Source organism: Zootermopsis nevadensis, unplaced genomic scaffold (assembly GCF_977971745.1).
Source record: "Zootermopsis nevadensis isolate Lab colony 2312 unplaced genomic scaffold, Znev_1.0 Znev_ptg000010l, whole genome shotgun sequence".
Lineage (NCBI taxonomy): Eukaryota > Metazoa > Arthropoda > Insecta > Blattodea > Termopsidae > Zootermopsis > Zootermopsis nevadensis.
The window spans coordinates 6905603-6930012 of record NW_028259142.1 but is presented as its reverse complement, the minus strand read 5'-3'; the positions used below and the strand labels follow the sequence as shown (position 1 = coordinate 6930012).

Genomic DNA, 24410 nt, shown 5'->3' with positions numbered 1-24410 from the left:
GAAGCATACGGTCTTATGCTGTGAATTTATAAACCAATACCGGGAAATTGGGTCAATAACTAAAATCTTCGATCTTCACCAAATAATCATCCGAGTCACAGTTGGCAGCACCAAATGATCTCACATCGAGAATGTCCGAGGCAAATCGTCTATTAATGTATGATCAATTTGATTAAATACTGTGCCATCTGGAGACGCCTATGTTCTTTTGTGTATTTCCTTATGTGGAAAACAGGCTGAACCAATCACCAAATTTTTACTCATTGCAAAATCTATCAGTTTGCACCAATTATCATTGGACTCTGTGGGTCATTTCTTTGCCTACCTTGGCGTTCAGGTCTCCGAGAATGATTTTGGTGTCATTTATGGCCGCTGAATCATATACTACTTTCAGCTACTGGTAGAATTAATATTTTTTAAAGTCATCCTTATCTTCCGTTGGAGCATGTACAATTATTAGGGATATGTTAAAAACATTTGGATTTGATACATAAAACACATATTCTGTCACTTACAGGTTTAAAATACAGAATACTACTCTTTAAATATTTATATACAACAAAACTCTATTCCTAATGTTCTTGCCACTATAAAATATCTGACGACTTTTAAGACCCATTATTCCGTTCACTTTTCATTTAGTTTCTTGATCCTGTAGTCCTTTAATTGTCGCAGTAAAGACTTCGTCACTCCAGGTTTAAAGTGTTCAGACATTCGAAGAACACAAATTCGTAATCCTTGTTCTTAAACTCCTTCCTTCCCGAGGCTTCCTTAAAGGGTTCGAAAATAGTATGTTTTACGGAGAAGGGTAGTCGGCTCGCCTAACCCCCAACCTGGAGGACCAGGGTATCTCAGTCTGGGCCATCACCATTGACCTGTCCGGCATGGGAGACCCTTCTGGTAGCTGCACTACCGTCGCCATAGCTCTCGGGATCACATGACCACGCAAGGCCAACTACCACGACAAAGTGGAGATATACGTACGTCGGGGATGGTGTCATCTTCAAAGGTTATTTCTGGCGAAAGCGACAGAAATGTTACATCATGTACATCGTTGGTTGACGGGATTGTCAAACCGGAGTGCTTTTTCAGTTTCTGTGTTACATACGAACGAACTGGTATTGCAATTGTTAGGCTAAACACGTATTTGATTAATGCGTTTGAAGACAGAAAATTAATATAAATCTGACAGCATGAATACAGGTCTGTAGTCTAAACTGACAAATCGATCATCTCCTTATGTGAAATAAATTAAAAAGTATAAATACGGCAGAGTCTTCTCTTAGACGCTGGATTAATCTTGAAAAAAAAACAGAGGCTCCAGATGTGTGTCGTCACCAGAATTCAGAACAAAATCATTACAATGAAAATAAATAGTAAACTCTTCGAAAACATGGTAACGTTAAAGTATCTGGGAATGGCAGTAACACATCAAAAACACGTAAACGTCTTAATTAAAGTCAGATTAAGCTCGCCGAATGTCTGGCCAGAATATTTTGACTTGCAATTACCATATCTGAAATTCAAGGATTACAGTAACAGAGTTTAAACTAATATTTTCTTTGGACACGAAACTAAGCCACTCACATAAAGACAAGAACAGGGTGATGACGAAAGTGTTTTGACCAAGGCGGGCGAAAATACCAGAAGACCAGAACAAATTGCAAAATGAGGAACCTCATATTTAATAATATTCAGAAATAGTAGACATATCAAGAGTGGATGTGAGGAACATGTAGTGTGCAAGTGTACGTCGCAACAACATTACATTGCATACTAACACGTACATGTATACAGTCGAAGGCCTAACCTGATTCCATGTTTTGGAATATTTAATAAATTTGTACGTTACAAAAGAAATGCACTATAAACAAAGTTTTGGTTTCAAAGATATCTCAGTGAAAGGAATTATATAAAACGAGACTTTCTGATAATGTTAAAGCACTTTAATACAAGCTTGTACAGTAAAAGACAGTTGTCTGCCAAAACAGATGAAGAGACCACAGTTCATTTCGTAATTTACTTTTTTAAGTAACGTATTTATATTTTATGGCGTGACATTAAAAAACGCAGTGCCAGTGGACTTAGCAAGACTTAGAAGCTTTCACAGTAACAACGCAATCACCTGTGTAAGTACGAAGTTACAATAAATTGCACCTCTATTCTTACGCGGTTGGTCAACCTGGAAATCTTCACTGTAGTCAGAACACGTACTTTTGTGTCTCCATTTTGTACATGTTACAAGCATAAGAAGAAGCAATCCGTCATAATTATGATCCTTTATTTCGAACTGCACAACAGACAAGACAATGCTACACTGTTCTTCAAAATTAAATTAAAATTAATCTTCAATTGATAAAACTGACAATAATATTTTGTTTCACTTATATTCAAGTAGTTAACACACACAATAACTTTACATACAGGGCCTGGTTTAAAATACAGACATCAAATAAATACGAGATATTTTAAATCATCTGATGACAATTTTGCATTTATGCTGTTTCAACACCACGACGAAGACTGTCTTCCGGGTCGTCGCGGTAAACTTCTACCAGACTATGCGGTTCAACCCAAAGACGTCCGCCTTCGGACTTACCAACAGCATTTTCAGAAATTATTAAGCTTTTTAAAATAGGCACCTATAATGCAAACGTTATTATGCCAACATTTCTAATGTAACATCAATTATCCATCGTAAGTTTATTACAGATGAATGTAGGCCAATGAAAAACAAAAAGACGAGTGAACGTCGAAGTATTCCAGCTGCGGTGCACGAGTGTTAAAACAATTATTAATGCAGAATTACAAGGACACCAATTCCTCTATTAACTATATATAGTAAACGCGACAACCCCGATTCAGAAGGGTTCTGATGATAGCGTAATACAATCTGGAACATCGGCTTTTAGACCTCGTCCGTCTTGACGCAAAACGTCGCGTTTTGTGACACCAGACAATGGACAAGGTCCAAAACCCCAAGAATCTAGGGTGAAAGACCTGTTACGATTTTACTTTGAGCACTCCACGCAGTGATTTAAGTCACTCAAGAAAGCAGATTTCTTTAATAAATAACACACCGATCACATTATACGCTTCAATTACTGCTTTATCAACTGACTAGGGAACAGGCTCACATTTTGGAAGATTTGTAGTTAATGTAATGTCTGAAACAAGCTAGGAAAATATAACGGAGCTTCGATCAACCTGAATTCACAATTATGAGAACTACGAAGTCACGGATGTTCATAATTTTACTCTTTGTGCCTTCGGTAACTTGTCAGCTCTTTCGATGATTATTGTTAACTACACTAGAAAGGTAGAGAACTGCAAGAAAATTTAGCTTCCATCCACATTGGGAACCCAGTACATATTTAGATATTCTAGTTCTAGTATATTAGATAACAGGACCAACTCAAAAAAAATTTAGCGAACATCTATAATCACAGATGCGTAATATCTTGAGGAATCACAGATGTACATGAAATTAACGAGACAAAAATATACTCGAAGCGGTAGAATCTAGAACTGTAATAATACGTCGAACTATTAACCCTCTGACTGCCGAGTACGTGTCACTCTCTCCCCAATATATTGAGCCTTTCATAAGGTTTAAAAAGCACAGTAATTTATTACATTTATAAAGTATAGCTGTCCCACTATACGCCAAGTAGGCGCTTGGGGGGAGAGGAGTATAGCTCCTACTCATCTTGACCTTGGCACAAGATGGGGGTGAGTGGTCAGCATCACGGCCCCTGCCGCGCTTTACCACCGGGAAATGACCCCGGTACCCATTGGATAGGAGGCCGAGTGGGCCCCAGAGCCGGTCTGGATGCAGAGGCTAGAGGAAAAATCCTCTGCCCCCGTCGGGGATCAAACTCCGGTCGTCCAGTCCATAGCCAGTCACTGACTGAGCTACGCTGGAGTTCCATATAAATGTCTCAAGACGGTGGAGTACGTGCAATCGGTCACTGGTGCGAGGGGGGGAGACCCTGAGATCAGTCAAAGGGTTAATTATGAAGCGTTTAGAATTATTGATGACAAAATGATGTTGATCCAGCTTTCAGTTCAGTCTTTCCATGTGGTATATTATGTACAATATATGTGCACTTCATTCAGCCCTCAATGCTTCTTTATTAACAATCTTCTCTACATATTAATACAAGAGCATGTTATGACAGTAGATCTGAAACAGATAAAAAAGTAAGAAGAATTAGTAACTAAACAGAAACAGTCGTAATGTACAACAAACTACCCTGAGACCCTGGAGCATTACGTTTATTTCAGTAATCTTACAACCGTAAAGAACCCACCATTCACAACTGGTTCCGTCACCACCAACAAAGTCTATTAAGCAATTAACACAGGATATATGATTTGAAGCTTTCGCGGCCCTCTTAGGGCGATCAGCTGGTCAGAAGAAGCAACCGACATAGAGATAAAACCCTCTGCCCCAGTCACCCAGCCCGTAGCTAGTTACTAAACTGACTGAGCAATCCTCGTTCATAATCATTACAACATAAACTTCAATTAACGCCAGAATTAAGGATTTTATTACGTCAAATCTGATAATTTTATTCAAGCAACGTGAAAAGGTCCACAGGAAAACATCGAAAGCACAATTAATACAAAAAGCTGCTGACTCGTAACCTTGTATGGTTCTATGTGATTACTACATGACAACGATGACGATGAAGACAATGCTCTGAAAGTGACACATACCAGTAACTGAATTGCTATCTGTTTTCTTGGCCAGGTTTTCCTGAAACGCGATGAACGGCGGGGCAGGCCCATTATTCATTACATTTGAGTTGACATTATCTTCATTTGAAAGCTTTCCTGTAGCTGGAACTGTGCTCAGGTCCAAAATCTGCTCAAAGTCTGTAGGTGCCGTCGGCTGTGGGGCGGTATTCAGCATCACGTTGTTTGTGCCGAACGCGTCAAACTCTGAAAAGTCTAGTAAGTTGTTCGTCGCATTGTTCTGTTTCCTGAAAGAAAAGATAAAAACTTGTAACAAGTTGCACGTTACACAAATGTGACAAGGAGGCGAGGAAATGTTTCGCCACAAACTACATATTTAAATTTATCAAAGACAAATTATTTTTTATAAAAGTCATCAGTATAATAAGAATGTCTCTTTCGATACTTTCATATGCAGCTTTTTTATGAAGGCGGGTGCATGTACAATATTCTGTGAAACGCCACCAAGAAATAAACGCACTGCTGAATGTTACAATTTGCATAAAACAAGTCACCATATATTGTAGTGTACTGCCCCATACAAGCCATGGGTCATGACTGATCATCCTGAATGACATTTTTCTCAGGCCCGCCACTGGCCACGATCCTGAGCCAACTCCATCCATTTGCCATCCTCACAGCCCACCTCCCTAAGATCCACCTTGATGTTATCCTCCCATCTCCTTCTTGGTCTGTCCAATTGTTGTTTTCCAGAAGGATTCCCTACCAAAATCCTGTATGCATCCCTTTTCTCTTCACGCGTGCTACATGTCCAGCCCATCGGAGTCTCCTATGCTAGGTGACCCGTACAATTGACGTAGTTCCTCATTATGCAGTATTCTAAATTCCCCCTGAATTACATATTTAAATACAAGATTTAGTGTTAAATATCAAACTTCAAAGTCGTTAATCAACCAGTTATTCAAGCTGTGGAAGGCCTAATTATATGGGAAAACAATTACGCGAAAAAGCAGAAATTTTTTTAATAAAGATTAAAACCAATATTCTAATTACGTTTCTGAGACTTAAAACAGGTAGCAATATTATGCACTCAAATTGAATAATTATATAATTTCCTGCTTACATGCTAAGAATGTCCAAAGGATCATAAAGTTAAAACCGTACACTGGACTTACCAATTCCCAACTGATGGGCCTTCTTGTTACTTTCAAGGTTAACATAAAAATGGAACACATTTACATTTACCCTAATAGAAACTACGGCAGCTTTGATCTCCATAAAAAACTTTAACCACACAATTAATTAGTTAACGATGCGACAGAATGTGTTAAGGTGTTATTAGTAAATTGCTTTCACGAGCAAAGTAGCCTGAAGAAGATCCTTCCGAATGTCACATATATTCTTAACATGGACGTAAGCAGCCTGAAATACAAAGACTTTCAATATAAACAGAAGTACACCAGATATACTTTAGCTTCAAAATTTTCAGAAATAATACAAGTTATATTAAGGACATTTATTTACAGGCAGCAGCTAGTCTGCATGAAGCATCAGCCACAAAATTGAATCACCTACAAAACAAAAATGCTGTGTGCCCCGTTAATATGCAGAACGAGCACTATGAAGCCAACAAACAACTTGATATAAAGCGGCTGAGCCTTTTACAAACAACCGCTTCCAAGGCAAGTTAAGTTACATTGAAGTGCCAACTTCTACTTCTACCTTAACCTCACTTTCCTTACTTTCATAAACATTGCGACTAGTTCTGTAAGCTTATACAATGTTTTTCAGCACCAGCAGAGTCCGACGCACTACACTGAAGAACAAATATGATTTTCTGGAGGCTTTCAATACCATTAGTCCAATTCCTCTTCTGCCCAGCGCTGAGCCTGCCGTATGCGACCTCAAAATTTTATCATTTTACATGGCACTCTAAAACTGGAAACTTTTATCAATATTTACTACATGGTAAATGCTTTACAAAATACCAAACAAAAGTCAATGACAGAAACTCTTCTTCAATTTACCGCTGAAACCTATTTTGCATAAATCTTAAATCTGCATACATAACCTAAAAGACTATGGTTTGACAGTGACAGTGACAGTGACAGCTGACAAGGGAGAGTAGAAATTGCAAGTACTATTTCAGTCGTCACCTAACAAAGTTAATTTACGTAAAAAAATTAAAATTCGTAGTTGATCTTTGTAATGGAAAGTGTTGTTTTCTTTGAGGTATGGACCGAATTCTTAAATACCATGTGGACAAGCTTTGGCATCTATGGGTTCATGGTTAATATTATATCCATATTTAATAATTTTACATAAAAAGCATGTAATCCAGACTGCAAACTGCGTGTGTGATTTATCTGTAGTTACTATTCTACCGTATTACTTATACAAAATTTATTTGAGGTTTTCATGGTGGTAGAATTGCAGATTTTTGATCTTCTGGACTGTGACACTGCGTAGTCTTGAAGACGGCTACCAATGTTTCACAGGAATGTATTACCCCCAATCTTCAAGCACCCCACAATTCATTTCATTATGCCGGGCAGTTCATTCAGTACAGTGACTGATTATGGACTGGATGACTGGTGTTTGATCCCCAGCAGAGGCAAAGAATTTTTCTTCTAGCCTCTGCATCCAGACTGGCTGCAGGGCATATCCAGTATCCAACGTATACCAGGGGTCCTCTCTGCTGCCTGTATTCTGAATTTAGTTATCAACGAGGCTTGTACAACTGATCCCATCAGAAACTGCGCGGTACCTGCTGTTAATAAATTTCTGTAAGTACTTGCTTCAGTAACTGTTACAATAAGCACAAATCAGCTATCATTTTCATGTTACACTGTATTAAAACTGTTTAATTAAGGGAGATGACTAATTAATTGTAAAGGATACATACATGGAGAAAGGCGAGTTTTAGGCAATGAAGTAAAAGAAATTAACTGTCATTAAAACTAAACAGTCTACATTTCTGAATAAAATATTATTTTCTTAGATTGAACTAAATTTTTGTAAAACCCCTCCCATTCTTCACTATAAGTTTCGTGGCTGCTTTCAAAGAATGGTCTGCCTCACTCTCGTGTTTTGTGAGCACACTTCCAGGCTGCAGTACGAGCTCTTTAGTCTATCTGGTTGCTCGATGTAAGACCAATGTACGTGATGCTAATGTTGGGATTTTATACTGATATTCTTAAGACTTGGATAACTGCCCGCAGTATGTCCTGAAAAATCTTGGACGACCTTTTTTGTTCTTGATGATGCTGTCGAGGTATCTGGTGGTTCTGAATGAACATTCCATATATCACAACAGGTTCTGATTATAATATTCTCAATAATACTTTCAAATAACTCAGTAGGATGTGACGTTCACATGGCAGGGCGTATGAAGATGGCTGTCTTCTGAGTTGTTGCGTTGTGTAGTCTGGCAGAAGTTTACCAACATTTAAGAGTTTCTTGCTGCCTCCATCATCAGGGCAATGCGATCTTCATTTCAAATAACTTGTTTATTATGTGAACATATGATGAGTATCTTCCTCCTTTCTAAAACAGAACTTCAGTACAGTTACGATCAAACTTTTGAAAAGAAAACTGAATTAAATGAAGCACTTACTCCTTATTTAATAAGTTAACATTATGACATTGTTAGGCACTTCTGCATTACATTACTAGATAACCATTACAGAATATAACCACAAATGCATATTTTCATCAAATTGTAGTACCTGAAACATTATGCCACCCACAGAACCTACATTTAAAACTTCTCGTATAATAAAATTACACATGACATAATGGTAATTCTCAGAAGTTAGCTGCCCTGAAAGCAGAAGTGGCTGTGTCTTGTTACTGTTGAATATCAAGGTGCCAAAACAAGTCGTAAGCTGTTATTCTGCTGAAAATCATTTGTCCACAGAACATTAGTACCTGTTTACCGTCTTCAGATTGTAATTTTTTGTACCTTAATACCTTGATAACAAGCCTCGCTAACTCAACCAAATGATAAACCTAACAAAATTTAAATTGAACTGAAGATTGAGTTGTATAGGTAAGAAAAAAGAAAGAGTTAAACTTCCCACCTAAACAGAACTGTGCGGACAAGCGTATGCATACCGATTATGCAGTTAGTTTTTTTTACCTGACCCTGGGGAAATATAAAACAAATCATGGAAAGAAAGCTCATGTTTATACAGAAACTTGAAGAAGCAAGATGGGTTTGAGAAGGCCAAAGCAAAGGTTAGTAACCAAAGCCATCACTCAGATTGTGGAAGCAGTAAGTCCCTCTGCAATGTCAGTCAATTTCTACCTGACTCTACACAACACTATAACTTCATTACTTTCATTTTGTAAGACCATCATAACTCTTTGATAAAACAGTGTCAGATCAAACAAATAATCACCTTCCCCCTCAATAACTTACGACGTAAGTATAATTCAAGGAAACATTAATTCAGGAACGTCTTGCAACACAGAATGGAAGAGAGCTAGAGTGAAAGGCACGTCATGCTTTGCAGCGGCACAATCTGCAATATTTTTCATATCCCAAGTTTTATAACGCTTTTGAAAAATTTGGAAAATACTTAGAGTTAATCATTTTCATTTTTAAACTTTGTGCTTCTACCCTCTGAGCTTGTTCCCTGAATACATCATTAGAGTTTGAGAGTGTGATGACAATTATTAGGTGCAGCTGATCACATGATAAAAGCTGTTGTTATTTTGAAAGAATATTAATAGGGGCTCGGCATATGGTCTCCACAAAACACGAGTGGAAAGGTGTACTCCAATTATGAGTACATTATTCTTCAACTAAAATTTTAAATATCTCACTGGTTTAAACTTCATTTACCGTTGCTGTAAATCTCATGCTCAGACAACTGAAAGGTAATTTTTCTTCATACCAACGAGTATGTAATTTCACCGACAAAAATCATTAATGTCAATCTAAAACAGGTAAAACTCCTTCATTCCAATCGTCTTTTACCATTCATATGGTTTATGCAAACAGATTTACTCACATGGATAATCAAGAATACACTATACAACGTGGCACCAAACTTTGCACAATAGTCAGTACATGTGATGTTGGCAACATCTGAACCATTTTCTGTACTCGTAAAAATTTTCTACTAACCACCTCGCTTGAAAGAACCATTAAAATATACCTGAGTATACTGATGATTTATTTTGTTCCCAACAAGTTTTGGCTCACCAAGACCATCATCAGGAGTATATACAGAATGTCCGCAAATTAGCAGACAATTTGAAGGGCATGTAAGCATATGAAAACCGTATGTGCTACAAAAGAGTCACACAATATTCAAGTTTATTCGCATGTGGTCACAGAACATAATACTTAAAGTTTCTTAAATAGTATTAAAAATATATTAAAATTAGCCGTCAATCACAATATAATATAATTAAAAGATTAAAATATCATTTTACGTTCCCTATCGAGTACTCGATTTACATGTGGAACATACACGACATGTTTCGGCTATATATAGCCATCATCAGGTGTTATGTATATGTCGTGTATGTTCCACATGTAAATCGAGTACTCGATAGGGAACGTAAAATGATATTTTAATCTTTTAATTATATTATATTGTGATTGATGGCTAATTTTAATATATTTTTAATACTATTTAAATAAATCACAATATGACGCATCTACAATATCTTAAAGTTTCTTGTATGCATTTTAAAAAATTACTGTATTTCTGGTGTGTATTATATGATGCACTTTTTACCATCAAATATGCCCCAAAATCACAGTGTATCTTTCCAGGAAGGCACACTCTGAATTGGCTACAGTCAGTTACATTTCATTGAGTGATGGAATTTGTCTTAGTTTAACTGTTTTTAAAAGGTTTGACATATAAATCTGTTTGATTTTAGTTTCATACCTTGAAATTGCCTTGATTTGGGGTGTCTCTCTTATAATTACAAGACCTTCAAATTGTGTGCTATTTACGGACATCTGGTATAATACTTCTTACAAAATGGGCTGCAGGAGGAGCAATTGTACAATATGGTTAATAATAATAATATAGAAAAGGAAAACAGGCATAAGAAAGTAAATAACTAATTAGTACAGCCTACAAGTCTTGGTGATCATCAAGGAGCTCATTAAAAACATTAAAATATAACAACTGTAATTGTAATTATGGTATGAGTTACTTAATAGTAGGGTCCGCAGTGGCCGCGCAGACTGAGGCGTGGGCCTTGTGCCGCTTGGTCGCTGGGACCGTGGGTTCGAATCCCACTCAAGCCACGGATGTTTGTCAGCGTTTTTCTGTGTTGTGCTGTCCTGTAGGTGAGGCCATGCGACGGGCCGATTCCTCGTCCAAGGAGTCCTACCAAATGTCTATAGATCGAGCCAACGAAAAGTTGGGACCCGCAGTGCTCAGACACTTAAAGAACGGGTCGTTCCCAGTATCTGTTACTTAATAGTATCAATCTGGTACACATTCAATCCAAAATACTTGTTTGTTTTCATCATCATCTAGTTCCCTGTTTTCTCATGACAGTGCTTGCTTATGATGTATATCCAAAACTTATACTGGGTTTTTGCACATGTGTACGGAAATAATCTGTTGTTCTTATTCTTCTGGTGCCTTGACCATATCGATCGTTGGTGATCATGTCAGCTATCATGTTGGTAATTACAATTTTATTTACAGCTGCACGGAAAAGTTGCACTGTGGACCATCTAATTCTTCAGCCAGGACGTTCTTCTTCCGGGGCTTCATTTTCCGGCGATTTTTCTTGCATAATAAGATGTAGGATTTCGTATTTTTCTTGATGTCGCATAATATGACCAAAATACTCCAACTTCTGTCATTTGAAGGTTTTGACAATTTCTGTTCATTTATTAGTTTTCATAAGTACTTCTTTGTATCTTATTCTCGCAGTCCAGCTAATTTTGAGTGAACGCCGATATACCCACATTTTGAATGCCTCAAGATGTTTAAGCATCGCCTCAGTAACGGTCTTTTAGTTGTGTGTAAAATAATTATAGTAGGTTTATCAGTTGAATATTATTTGCAGCTGTGTTTAGTGTTTTTTTGTTACACATTTACATTCAACAAAAGATGGTGTAGTGGATGAAGTCAAACTATAAATGGTGGTGGTTGATTATGTAGTGCCTGGATCAGATGCCCGTCTACTATACTACAGCTGTATTTAATTGCATGTCTGAATTTCAATGTGATTAACGGATGAGGTCAAATAAATTATTTTCATTTCATTTTTGTCTGTCAATAAGGAAACCTTCCTTTTTACTAAAATAAATGTGCAAGCTCTCATTAATGTTCATTAATCAACCTTTAACAACCATTTCAGATGAACCTTAAAATTCTAATCACAAAAAATGCTGTTAAGACACTTAAGAGCTAAGAATGTAAAGATATTAATCAGAAAACTCTTTAAACAACATACAAATTTACAATGAACAGAATTAAACAAAAATGAATAAAGTATGGGTGAGGTATCATTAAACGAGACAAGTGACAAACTGTAGTAAAAATGCACAATAAAACTCTCAATCACAAAATCAAACACAACTATTTTAATATATAAATACACAAATAGGCCCATGTGAAACTGACTTTCTTCACCATCTTTCCATGTTTGCATGGAAGGGGGGGGGGGGGGGGGGGGGAGTTTCTTTAAAGGATTTACTGAAAATATGGCTGAACAATACCTTTTCGATGTGCTTCATGGTCAACATCATTGGTGTGGTGGGGAGGTTTTTCCCATGCAATAACAAAGAAAAATTCTAGCTCAACTTTGTTAAGATTAATGATATTATGTAACTCATTAACTTCCAAGATACTTGATGATCACCAAGATTTTTAACCTGTATTAATTACTCAATGTTGATGCTTTACCTTTAAATTTATGCCTATTTTCACTTTGCAACTATAACATTAGCAATATTTCATTAGGCTATTATTATTGTTGTTGTTTTTATTATTATTATTATCATCATTTGTTTTATTATTATTGAAATGAATTTAATTATTTATTATATTTTACCCCATACTCTGGTTTAGTGCTTGGCTGTTATTGGCCTTACTTGGCTGTTGTCAAGTACTTAAATAAATAAATAAACAGAATTGAATTATACACTAAGAAACAGTGTGTCTTGTAAGAAGCCATATATATACACCCCTGAGCACAGCTCAGATAGGCTGAAACATGTCATGAACTAAATAAATCATCAATATACCGTTATATTCTGATGGTTCTTTCAAGTAATATTGTATATGACATATAATAGTTATAAAATTATCTCCAAACTACTTTCATTGTATACATGCATCTATACATAATGGTTTAAAGCAGCAATTGATACCACCATTATGCAACTATCGGAAATTGATTTGTAACAACCTACTAATACTTTACTATCTATAAGTTGTCTAATATTAACAAGTATCAGCCACTGGGATCTCTAAATTTGGAGGAAAAAGGACATTCAAAAAAACATCCAGCATATATACAAACAGCTTCATTATTGTCGTGAGTTACCTCAGGATTACCAAGACATTTGGCGCTGTGTGGTAGACCTAAGTTTTCACTTCCATCCACTAACAAGCATGTATGCCAACTGAACTGTCTGTATCCTAGTATATAATTTCTACTTCTGATGCACAAGTATCGCCAGGGCTGTGGAGTCAGAAGCAATTTTAGGTGGAGTCGGAGTCAGTAAAAATGTACCGACTCCGACTTCGACATAAAATCTTAAGAACACTTTCTATACCGTGTGAGCCGCCGGCAGCCTCACGCTTAGGGAGATTCAATGACGCATTGAGCCACATGGTGTGGGAATAATGCCTTGTAACTTTGGCTCTAGTACCTTAAGAATACAAACTGTCTACAAATCAAGTGATTTGTGCAATAACCATAAGACGTATATTTAAATATCGGTTATAAGTCTAATAAGTAGGCTGATGATTCACATGGTGGTGATGAAATCTCTTATGGTACCATTTACCATTTTAGTAGGTTTACCATTATTAATACATATTGAGCTTTTATGAAGGAGTCGGAGGTTTTAGTACAGACTCCACGGCCCTGAATATCACTGCTGGACTCGTCAACAGAAATGTCTTTCTCTTCACCACTGTAACCGTCGTTTGCTTTGTGTTTCATTATAACACAATAAAATAATAATAATCCAACACTACAAAGTGAACATCACATCTTTGATCACAACTATCTATGACAAATCTGCCTGCAAAGGATCAGAACTAATCCCCCACCCATAGAAACTGGAGAGTGGAGTGGAGTGGACTGAAGAAGTTGGGTGACTGTTGAGGTATGTATAAATAAGGAATTTACTTAGTGAAGATAGTATTAGAGTTTATAACCAGGAACTACCCTGCTAGAATGTATATAGTGAAGTGACATTTTACAAATCCATGGAAGGATTTCTGGCTACTTTTTGAAAGATTCAGAAGCTGACGGAAGGTGAGTAGAGGGGGAGGTGCAATTACGGCGCTGAGGTCTGGGAAAGACTTTTGGATCAAGTAACTCATCACCATGGAAGTAAGCTACCCTGAGCTTGCTGAGGGCAGGAGGACAAAGCTAAGTAGGATATTACTAAAAATGTTACATTACTGGAATTTAAGAGGAACAGAGAGGAGAAATACCACGAAGAAAGAAAGTGGAGTATACTGTTTTCATCTAATTAAATCTAATTAATATATTGCATATAAAATTTGCAGTGTCATAGTGAAGTTGAGCAAATCAGTTTCATGTTTTCAAAGTGGTAATACTGTGACACCAATCTTAAAACCATATCCCGAACCTCTAGTCATGTAATCTGAATGTACTACCAGTGTCAATATTGAAAAGCTATGGCCTTGTGTCATTGGTTGCAGCATACTGCCAGAGAAGTGTCAGGGACCAGAGTGTAAATTCATTACGTATTGTGAGGAGGACTGTTGACAACATACTTTCAAATATGCTATGCATTACATTGCAAAATGAAGACAATATGGCAATATTTTCCAAGCAAAATTTTTCACCTGAGATAATTCAGGATAATAAATGACATTGTTATGAGCCGGGATAGCTCAGTCAATATAGTGACTAGCTACGGGCTGGACGACCGGAGTTCGATCCCCGACGGGGGCAGAGGATTTTTCCTCTAGCCTCTGCGTCCAGACCGGCTCTGGGGCCCACCCAGCCTCCTCTACAATGGGTACCGGGGTCCTTTCCCGGGGGTAAAGCCGGCCGGGGCGTGACGCTGACCACTCACCCCCATCTAGTGCCGAGATCAAGGAAGAGAGGAGCTATACCTCCACTCACCCCAAACGCCTATATGGCGTATAGTGGGACAAACTTTACTTTTTTAAATGACATTGTTAATGACAGTAAATATTTAAGACAATTATATGCTCTGCAAACCCTGAAAAGTAATTAATTTTTGTTAGTCTGGCAGTATATTTTCTACTTTTCATATATTTTAGCTGAAATGCACTCTGTTCAGGTCTCATTATTGCAAAACCTTTTTTGAAGGTTAAACACACCGAACTATGTCACTGTAGCTGAAGACAGTCAGAGCTCCATGTTTAAAATGGGATTATTGTATAATACAATATTAACCTAAAACTTTATTATGCAGTATGCAGCAAAAGTAACAGTAGTAATAAGAGAAACTTATAGCTTTTTTGGGAAAACAAATATTTACACTTGATGAAATACTCTCGGGTTAAAAGCCGCATCAGGTGGCTATATGGCGAATAAACCGCATCTTCCTGACGCGGCTTGTAACCCGAGAGTCTTTCATCAACTTCAGTTGTCGCAAAAGTTTCACTTTATGCAAATATTTACACCATACAATTTTATGTCTAGGAAACGAACAGCACCAAAGCACTGAAAATAGCAACTTAAGCTGCATATTAATACAACAATATGAAATAATTAAAAAAATTATGCAATAATAAAGTTTATTATGAAACATGCATTTCAGCAATTCAAGGTGATCTGATCATGCGTCCATCAGATCTGGATAGACAAAAAATTACTCCAGATTTTACCGAGAACTACACTAAGAAAAGACATGCATATGAAGTGTGTTATAAAAAATGTGCTCCACTTACATATTATATTACGTTCTGAAGTTTCAACCTCCTCCAAACAGACTGATTCATCAACACGAATATCATTTTATGCACACAGATTTGAAACATATTATACATTTCAAACAGCAATTAGTTAGAAGAACTTTTCTATATTTATTATAATCTGAGTTATAACACAAGATTACCACATCAATAACTTCTATCAAGAACCCAAGCAGAGAGAAAACATTTCATGTATATTTTGTGAGTTATCGTAACAGGGCAAGTCTGTCTTTTTTTAAATAGTTCTATGATAACGTGCATTATGAGTTAAGTTTCAATGTGGGAATTTGGTGTGTCAAAACTGGGATGTGACACAAACATTATTTAATTCCCTTTACTCTTTTGAATTTGACTGCTGGGCAGGAAGAGGATAGGTCACACAAATCAGACATAAATCTCTTCACTTAATCATGATTTCTATTCCTTGGGAACAAATGCTGACTCGCTGACTCAAATTTAGTAAAGAGGAACTTTTTACCACAAACAGTGTGGCTGGGTTTGGCAGTTAAATACAAATTTCCCGATCTCCACTGTCATGCAGCTTGCATTCTTTCCAAAAAGTTACTTACTTTCTCCATAAGTTCGTTGTTAGTTTTGTCAAGAATTATGCATGTGTTTGTGCACTCTTAAATCATTATCGTAGCAACTGTAACGTCTACTGAATCACATTGCGACTCTTATAGCCCTATGTTCACTAGAGGGAAAAGAAAAAAAGAAAAGCGGTTCTTACACACCAAATTTATGTAACCATATTAAAGTACACGCTACAGATTACGGCTGACGGGCTTAGATGCACTGTAGCAACATTCCAGCCAACAAATCAGCTTAACTTTGTTGTAGCCGATTAGATGGAAGAAGTCCTCTCATGATATATGTGATTTTCTACTTACAGTTGCAGTTTTGGTGCATCACTGTACATAGAGGAGGGGGATTATAATAAATAATGAATTAGAAAGGATTTGGAAGTGGCCATGGCCTAATTTAAGGTACTATCCTGGCATGTCTGGAGGTACTGAGGAAAACCATGGGAAAACCCAGTCAGGATAGGTAGTCCCCAGACCAAGATTTTTCCCTGGGACCTCCCGAATACGAAGCAGTAGTATTAACCACCTGACCATGACATTCACAGCATTCACTGCAGTCAAATTGGGGCAAATATAAAAGAATTATTATGCTATGCATGTATTTCTTAACTTGTTATACCAAAGATTCTTCTATTGTAAAGAAGACAAGTAAACACTCAATTTGCTTATGAAAGTGTGTAGTAAAATAGCTTTGATAAATTTTCCATGATATCTGAAGAAAATACAGGAATATAACAAATGTATAATAATTATTGAAGTAAATTGTTTTCTTGTTATTATCCATCGTCCAAGACCAAATAAAATCAAAAAAAAAAAAAATCGGAGATAGGGATTAGCTCTATCGATTGGGTCTAACAGAGTAGGTTTTACCTGAAGACGGAGATAGACTCCCATCTCCAAAACATCGTGGTTTTCTATTGATTTTATTTAGTCCTGAACGAGGGATAATATCCAGAAAACAATTTGCTTCAATAACACACCATCGTCACAAACCTTCAGCATAACAATTATGTGAATGTGGAAAATCCCAAAATATGGCAAGCATCTGGTCCCAAGTCTGGTGGATAATGGGTCTCTTTCAGTACATACACTCAATTTGTTAATTAACTCTTAATACTGCAAAATGAAGTACAGTAAGATAAGAATCAACATTTTAATAAGCCGTTTTTAGAAGTGACAAAGCAAAAGCTATAAGCATTAATTACATACCGACTACTTTTGCATGATACGCTTGTAATTACTACTTCAAAATTGGACTTTGTCCTGAAATGAATTAATATTTACACATTATTATACTCGTCAGGATTATTATACTCGTCAGGGTAACAATCAATCTTATCCATCCAGCTTCTTGTTGTTTTCAGCTCAGGACAATGTTCAACGCACATTATTACAAATATCCGCTTCATTATGTACAGAAGACGAGTGTGATGCGTGGTGTGTCCTTACCCGTGTTATGTACAACCAGAAAAACAATCTAGCTTACTTACAAGATAGCAATGATTGGTCAATACTTACACATTATCTACACTGACAAAGTCTACAGCACCGTATTCCACTCCATTCCGATGACCGTTGCTCTGGGGAGGCGGGGGTAGCGTACCGCTTGCATTAGTTATTAAGTCCTCACTAGTTTCCATTGGTTTCACAGCGTCTATTAATAATAAATCACTATTCAAACTAGAAGACACCATCTTCTCACTGCCACCATTCTCTTGGATATGATCCATAATGTTGGTACTGAAACTGTCCACTAGGAGACTCTGCTGGCCATTGCCTGTGGCGGTGATGTTGTCAGGTAAATCTAACTCAGAGCTGGGTAGTTCCACAGATGCAGCAGCCTCTCCTGGATGTGGCTTTGTTTCTTCCAGCGGACTTTCATCTTTCCCTTCTTCAATATCTCCTTCGCCCTATTGGAATACATCAAATCCTAGTGAGCTCGGGAAGCAAATGCTAATTTTAACGAGCAATACAGATATCATTGTACTGCTTCTTCAGTGCTTACAGATTTATTATTGACCTATGTAACAGTGGCACGATGATTATGTACGGCAAATTTTAAAAAAATTTAAGAGGAGGATGACCTTCAATAGCCATAGTTTGCATCAATTTGTGCTCATGTGTTCTATTAAAGTGCGGTCTAAGTACACTGATGTTTCTGTGAACATACCTTTGCATTTTCAACAAAGATTATGCAGATGTGCACTCTCGTGTTCCGAATATTTGTCTGGACAACGTTACAAAACGACACACTGCAAATTCAACATACTCAGCCTGGAAACCTGTCTCAGTGGTTGAAATTTTGCTTTTGGTTTAATGCACACCCAGTTATATCTTAACTTTTACCACAGATGAGACTCAACCTCCACATAAGAGTACAAAGTTATTTAAAATATTATTCTGTTCTGTTGAAATGGGGCAACCAGCTTACTGGACCATTTGTCTTCTGGGGCCCTCTAACAAATGCTAGGTTTTTGTTTACAAGAACAAATTTTGAGAACATTCCAAACTGATGGTACACTGAAACAGGAGAAATGAGGTTTTCACAGCGGTGAGTATGAAGATTTCTGTCTGACCTCTGAAATGTTGGTTAACATCGACCTGACTACACAGCGCAACAACCCAGAAGAAAGAAATCTTCAAACAGGAGAAAGCATCTACAGCAACTCTCAAATAATATCATTTCAATGTGTTAACTGGATAGATGAATATAAAATTGTATCAGGAGTGCCAGTCTTACTGAGGATACCATCTAGCAATGCAAAGTAGAAATGCTAGTACTGGATGACCACAAAAACAAAAGAATATTTTTACACATATTCAGAACTAGCATATATTTGAATTTACTGTTGAAAAAGATATTAAATATTAGAAGAAAATGCTTGCTATTGGGGGGGGGGGGGGGGGGGGGGGGGGGACTACGCAGAGACTCAGGTCTTTTCTTGTGTGAATCTCACTGGACTGAAAATTTAAAGCCCTTGTATTGGAGAATTATGTATGTCTGAAAGAATCTGCGAGCAGATGGATCAAAAGTTCCTCTGTTTGTTGGTAAGTGCTCTCCTTGTACACCATCACATCATCTTTATACAAATGATAAGTCTGCATTCTTTGCAGTAAACTGCAAAAGAACATAAAACCCAGAAATTTTACAATGTACGAAAGAAGCACCAGAAAGTTTCAATAAAGAAACCTATGTTAAATTCAGCCCAAAATATATAGACAATGTACACTGTGAATCTAGTGGAATTTCTGCTTCAGGGTGAGCTGCACCGTGTGGCACGTGGAGTGGAATGATACAGTTCATATTCTGTGGTTGGCTACCAGCAATGCTAATGCCATCCAATTCCTCTTCAGTAAAAACCTGTCATTTTCCTGGTTCTTTTCTCTACCACAAACCCGGCGCATGAAATGTATCCGCGATCATATCTAATGCTGATTTACATCACACTGTTCATCATTCTTCAAGTGGCATTTTCTCTACAATACACATTTTACAAACACATCATATAACAAAATCCTTTATTCACCACTACACTACACTACACGTTCACAGAAACTGTTTTTGAGCAATTTTTTGTCATCAGAACTTCAAATTACGATGATGTAAATCATCCACTTTCAGAAAGTGTACAAGTACATGATTTGTGCACACAATACATAACCACCTTCAAAGAATACATTAAAGGCAATAACTCAATTTTGAAAAATGTGTGACTAATGTCATTTCAGAAATCCCTAATTCAACTGTATCAAATACTGAACTCCTGATTCATCTACATGGCAACCAGTCTGCTCTAGAATAAGGAACTACACAGTTCATGGAAGAGAAAGAAACGTGGCAGTATGGTGGATAGATCCCGTACTTTAACAGAGAGAAAGCCAATTCAACAGATGAAACAAGAAAATGTGAAATACAACAACATCCTTCAATTGAATCCTGAATGCTAAACTGTTATGAAAATAAAAGTCAGTACCTTAGTGGGTGTGTTGGATGAACCAGATCCCTTTCCTCGTGTGCGTAGCATGATGGCTTCAACTCGCTTGCGTCGAGCGATGCGTTCCTCCTCCTCCTTTTTCAGTCGTTCGTCCATTTCGCGGCGCAACCTAAAAATACACGTAGTTATAGCAATGAGCACCAAACTATTAGTATTTTCTAACAATTTAGGTTTTCAAACTCTGTTTCAGTAGCAGGTCAAAACATCCAACTGTCTACCACATTGTCTTAGGTTACCACTAATTTCCTTCCCTCACAAAACAGTCCCTTATGAGAGCGGATCTCAATACTTGGACAATGCAAAATGCAAGACGCATGAAACTGATAAAGTACAGTCAAGACTGAACCACATCTACTAGAAGATAGTGACAAACATTTCAGAGGAGCTAACTCTGCCTCAATCACTGTTATCACCCTGATGATGGAGGAAGTAAGATCCTCAAAAACACTGTTAAATATTTACCAGACTACATGGTGCACAATTCCAGGAGACATCCATCCTAACGCTCATTGCCTCATGGAACTCCAAATTTCATTCAGAGAAGCATAAATACACATACTGCAGCTTTAATCACCTTGTGGATTTACATCTTTCTTCAGTTCTTATTTTAAAATTGCTACTTCTGTTGCTCCTATGATTATTACCACCACCATTATGCAAATTACATTAACAGTGACATTCTGTTCTTGTTTCCATAGGTGCAACAGATTTATGCCACCTAACTGCACCTCTCTGTATCTAGCCAATGTTCAAGAAATATGGAACAAAATTAATTTCATCAGACATTATGTTACTTATCAAATTAATTAAAACTTCAGAAACTTCCAATATTTTTTCATATGATCAACTGGGAATTCAGGGTTGTTCTGGTATTGCACAGAAAGCATATGAAGCATGACACGAGAAGCAGAATTTTTCAACTGCTCCAAGTGTCTCAGAAAAATTTTCACCTCTCTGCTTCTTCTCTTGCCTTCTTCTCTGCTTCTTCCTTTTCAGCTTTAGCCTTGGCCTCCTCTTCTCTTCTTTTTCTTTCATCTTCTTCCCGTCTTTCATTTTCCTACCAACATAAAGTAATGAAATTGCATTACTCTAAACACATTCTCTCCAGATATATGTGCATTCTTTAAGATCATAATGGCTGATGCACTGTTCCACCGTACTCTTCTTTCCAGTATCTCACAAGTGCAAGATATCTGAACACTACACATTAATTACATCACAATATAAAGTCATAATATTCAATGAAATGAGATGACTTGAAAAAGAATACTATGCGCATGAAAACATATAAGTTAAATTACCCATATACAAGTTACAAAGGTTTCAAAATTCGTGACACAAAAAATAAAGTGATGCAGTTACATGAATGGCCTGAAGCAATCGTTCCTCCTCTGCTCGGCGAGCTTCCTCCACTAATCTCAGCTGCTCCTCCTCAAATCTGCGTTGATCTTCTTCTTCCTGGCGCAACCGCTCTTCTTCTAACCTCTGTTCCTCCTCCTGCAAAACAGGACAAGACAGGTTAGAGAATCACTACTTTTATTACTTCCATTCTCTGCCATCACTGCAAGACCAAAACACATAAACAAAACTGATACATGATATATGACATGATTATTAATAGATTATTGGCACACAGTTCTTGACGGTCCACAGTTTCATTCCCAAGTAAAGGATAAACATAGGAAGCCAACTGTCAAACTGTCGCCCTCAGTGGACTAGTGGTTAGCGTGCTCACCACTGGACCGAAGGTTCACGAGTACAATCCCAGCCACGGTCGATGGATTTTTAAGGGTGATAAAAATCTGTAACATAACTTCCTTTGGAGGGGAAGTAAAGCCGGCGATCCCACGTCGTAGATTTATGGCATGTAAAAGAAACTTACGAGCATGAATGAGATGTTTCATAAGCAAAATTTAGTGGCCATTTCTCACCCAAGTCTCCTGATTCACTGCTAGATGGCTCTGGCAGTCAAATCAGGATTGAATACAAATTGTGCAGAGTCAGTGAGCTGGTCACTCACTACTCACAAATGCACACTTTAATGGCTAGGAAACCTCTAAGTACGAGGCGGCAAGGACCCACAACTGGGTTGTACAGCCAAGGAACAACAACTGTCAAACAGGGATAACCACTGCATGCATATTAATGAAACACAAACAGGAAAAGGAAGGTCACATTACTTTCATTCATACAGTCCATTCTGTCAATATGGTGTTACAAAAGGCAAGACAGAGAGTTACTGTGAGTCACCTAGTTTTACTTTCACTACAGATTTCAGAATATACTTCTGAAGCACAAAACTTTAAGGACACAACAGTCAAATTGTGTACTCATTTAAAAAAATTAATACTACCACATAAAGTAAAAGTGAACTGACTTTCCTGCTTTTCATGAAATGAGGTGTCAATTCCAGGGATGCCATAAAATAATATGTAGTCTCTGACAGTTTTCAGTCTTGACTGAAGTTACGAACAAAAATCCTGTTTCACACAGGTACATTGTTGAGTAGGCATCATCATTTTATGCACCAAACTTTGCTAGTTGCCCATCTCAGTAACTGAATCCAGTAAGCAGATAAAGGTATTTTTCAGAACATAACTTTCAGTTCACCACATGAAGTAACATTCAAGAATTTTCTTGCTGCTGATGTGTCAGAGAATCATAATGCCTCCATCATGCTCACCACTTCAGCTCTAAAGATAAAGACAGTATGGTCTTCTGAAATGTCAGCAACAAGCCAACGCCTATACAGTTCTAGTACACAACAGCAGGTGTGACATCTGCTATGAATTGCCACAAAAGTTTAATATCAGTTAATATGCTACGGGTTTTCCCGTTTATGAATTGTTCAGTGTGTGTAGGTTACCTTCTTCAACTGTATTCAGTCACTTCAGGTGTCAGTTTTGCAAAATATTCGAGCACTTCCAGTTCTTTAAATTCGCTTAAATCAATTTTTTAGATATTATTTAATTTGGAGTCAACACCATGTTCCATGCTCTTACTATCGACTCGCACATCATTTCAAGTGACGGCCTTCTTTTCCTTCTGTTGGTGTCAACTCGTATGTCCACCTTTTGCGTGCACAGTTTCCTAATACTGTCCTTGAACAAAGAAGATCACCTTTTTGCTTCCTCCAGTAGAGCACACTAAATTCAGATGATACATTCACGATTGGCAGCTATGTTGCAGTCTTTTTCTGGGAATTTAGTTGCCTTTAATTTGAAACCTGCTGCATATCTTGAATATATCACTTTATTCATTGTGGAATATCATGAATATTATTTTCACAGAAGTCGCTACAGTTTTGCTCTCAGCCAAACTGAACTGGAAACACTGGAACTGAATACAAATAGCGATATCCTAAAACTGTATAGCAGATACTCAGGGTAAAGTTTGGAAATTCGTGGGCTACTCAACTTATGGGGCAACCTGATGACTGTAAGGCTCTTCAAATACATGTGCATGTTCAATATACAAATGGGGAATCATGAATCAGCTCTAGAATAAAAAGAAAAGTGTAAAATATTAAAGGATTTTTTTCCTTAATTTAAGAGTGAAAAGTCAGGGCATGTGAATTATGTGAGGGCAAGAATTACCAATTCATATCCTTCAACAATAAGTACAACTGGCTATTGTACACAAAACACCATTGAGAAGTAAAAATGATGTTTTACATTTTGGAACTCATATTCTCAGGTACTGGTGGAGACCAGCTGTCCAGACTGAGGATTTTCATGGTTTTCCTTAGTCCCTCGAGGAAATGCTGGGACAGTATATCAAATTAAGCTATGACTGCTATTTCAACATCTTTTAACATTTACTTTCACTGATTATCCTCTCATTTGATACGATACAGAGTTGTTAACTGAATGAATGTGAATAAATAAACTGAAAGTAATTGTAGATGTAATAATAAAAATGTTCATCTTGCTATTTAACACTTAAATACAGTGTGTTTCTTATATGCATCCCCTCACCAGTTTTAAATT

At 37.2% G+C, this 24410-nt stretch overlaps 1 protein-coding gene across 22 annotated transcripts in view; it reads right to left on the bottom strand.

Moving 5' to 3' along the window:
- Positions 1–2264: 2264 nt before the first annotated feature.
- The window catches only part of LOC110835956 (MAP7 domain containing protein ensconsin), a 220188-nt gene continuing 198042 nt past the window's right edge, over positions 2265–24410 (bottom strand). For all 22 annotated transcript variants that reach the window (XM_087346384.1, XM_087346391.1, XM_087346394.1 and 19 more), the window contains 6 exons: positions 21784–21918; positions 21372–21478; positions 20401–20530; positions 17945–18336; positions 4723–4988; positions 2265–4186 (listed from right to left, as the gene is read on the bottom strand). In XM_087346384.1, coding sequence (XP_087202510.1) covers positions 4173–4186; positions 4723–4988; positions 17945–18336; positions 20401–20530; positions 21372–21478; positions 21784–21918 — 1044 coding nt within the window. In that variant the 3' untranslated portion in view covers positions 2265–4172. The remainder of the gene's footprint in view (positions 4187–4722; positions 4989–17944; positions 18337–20400; positions 20531–21371; positions 21479–21783; positions 21919–24410) is intronic.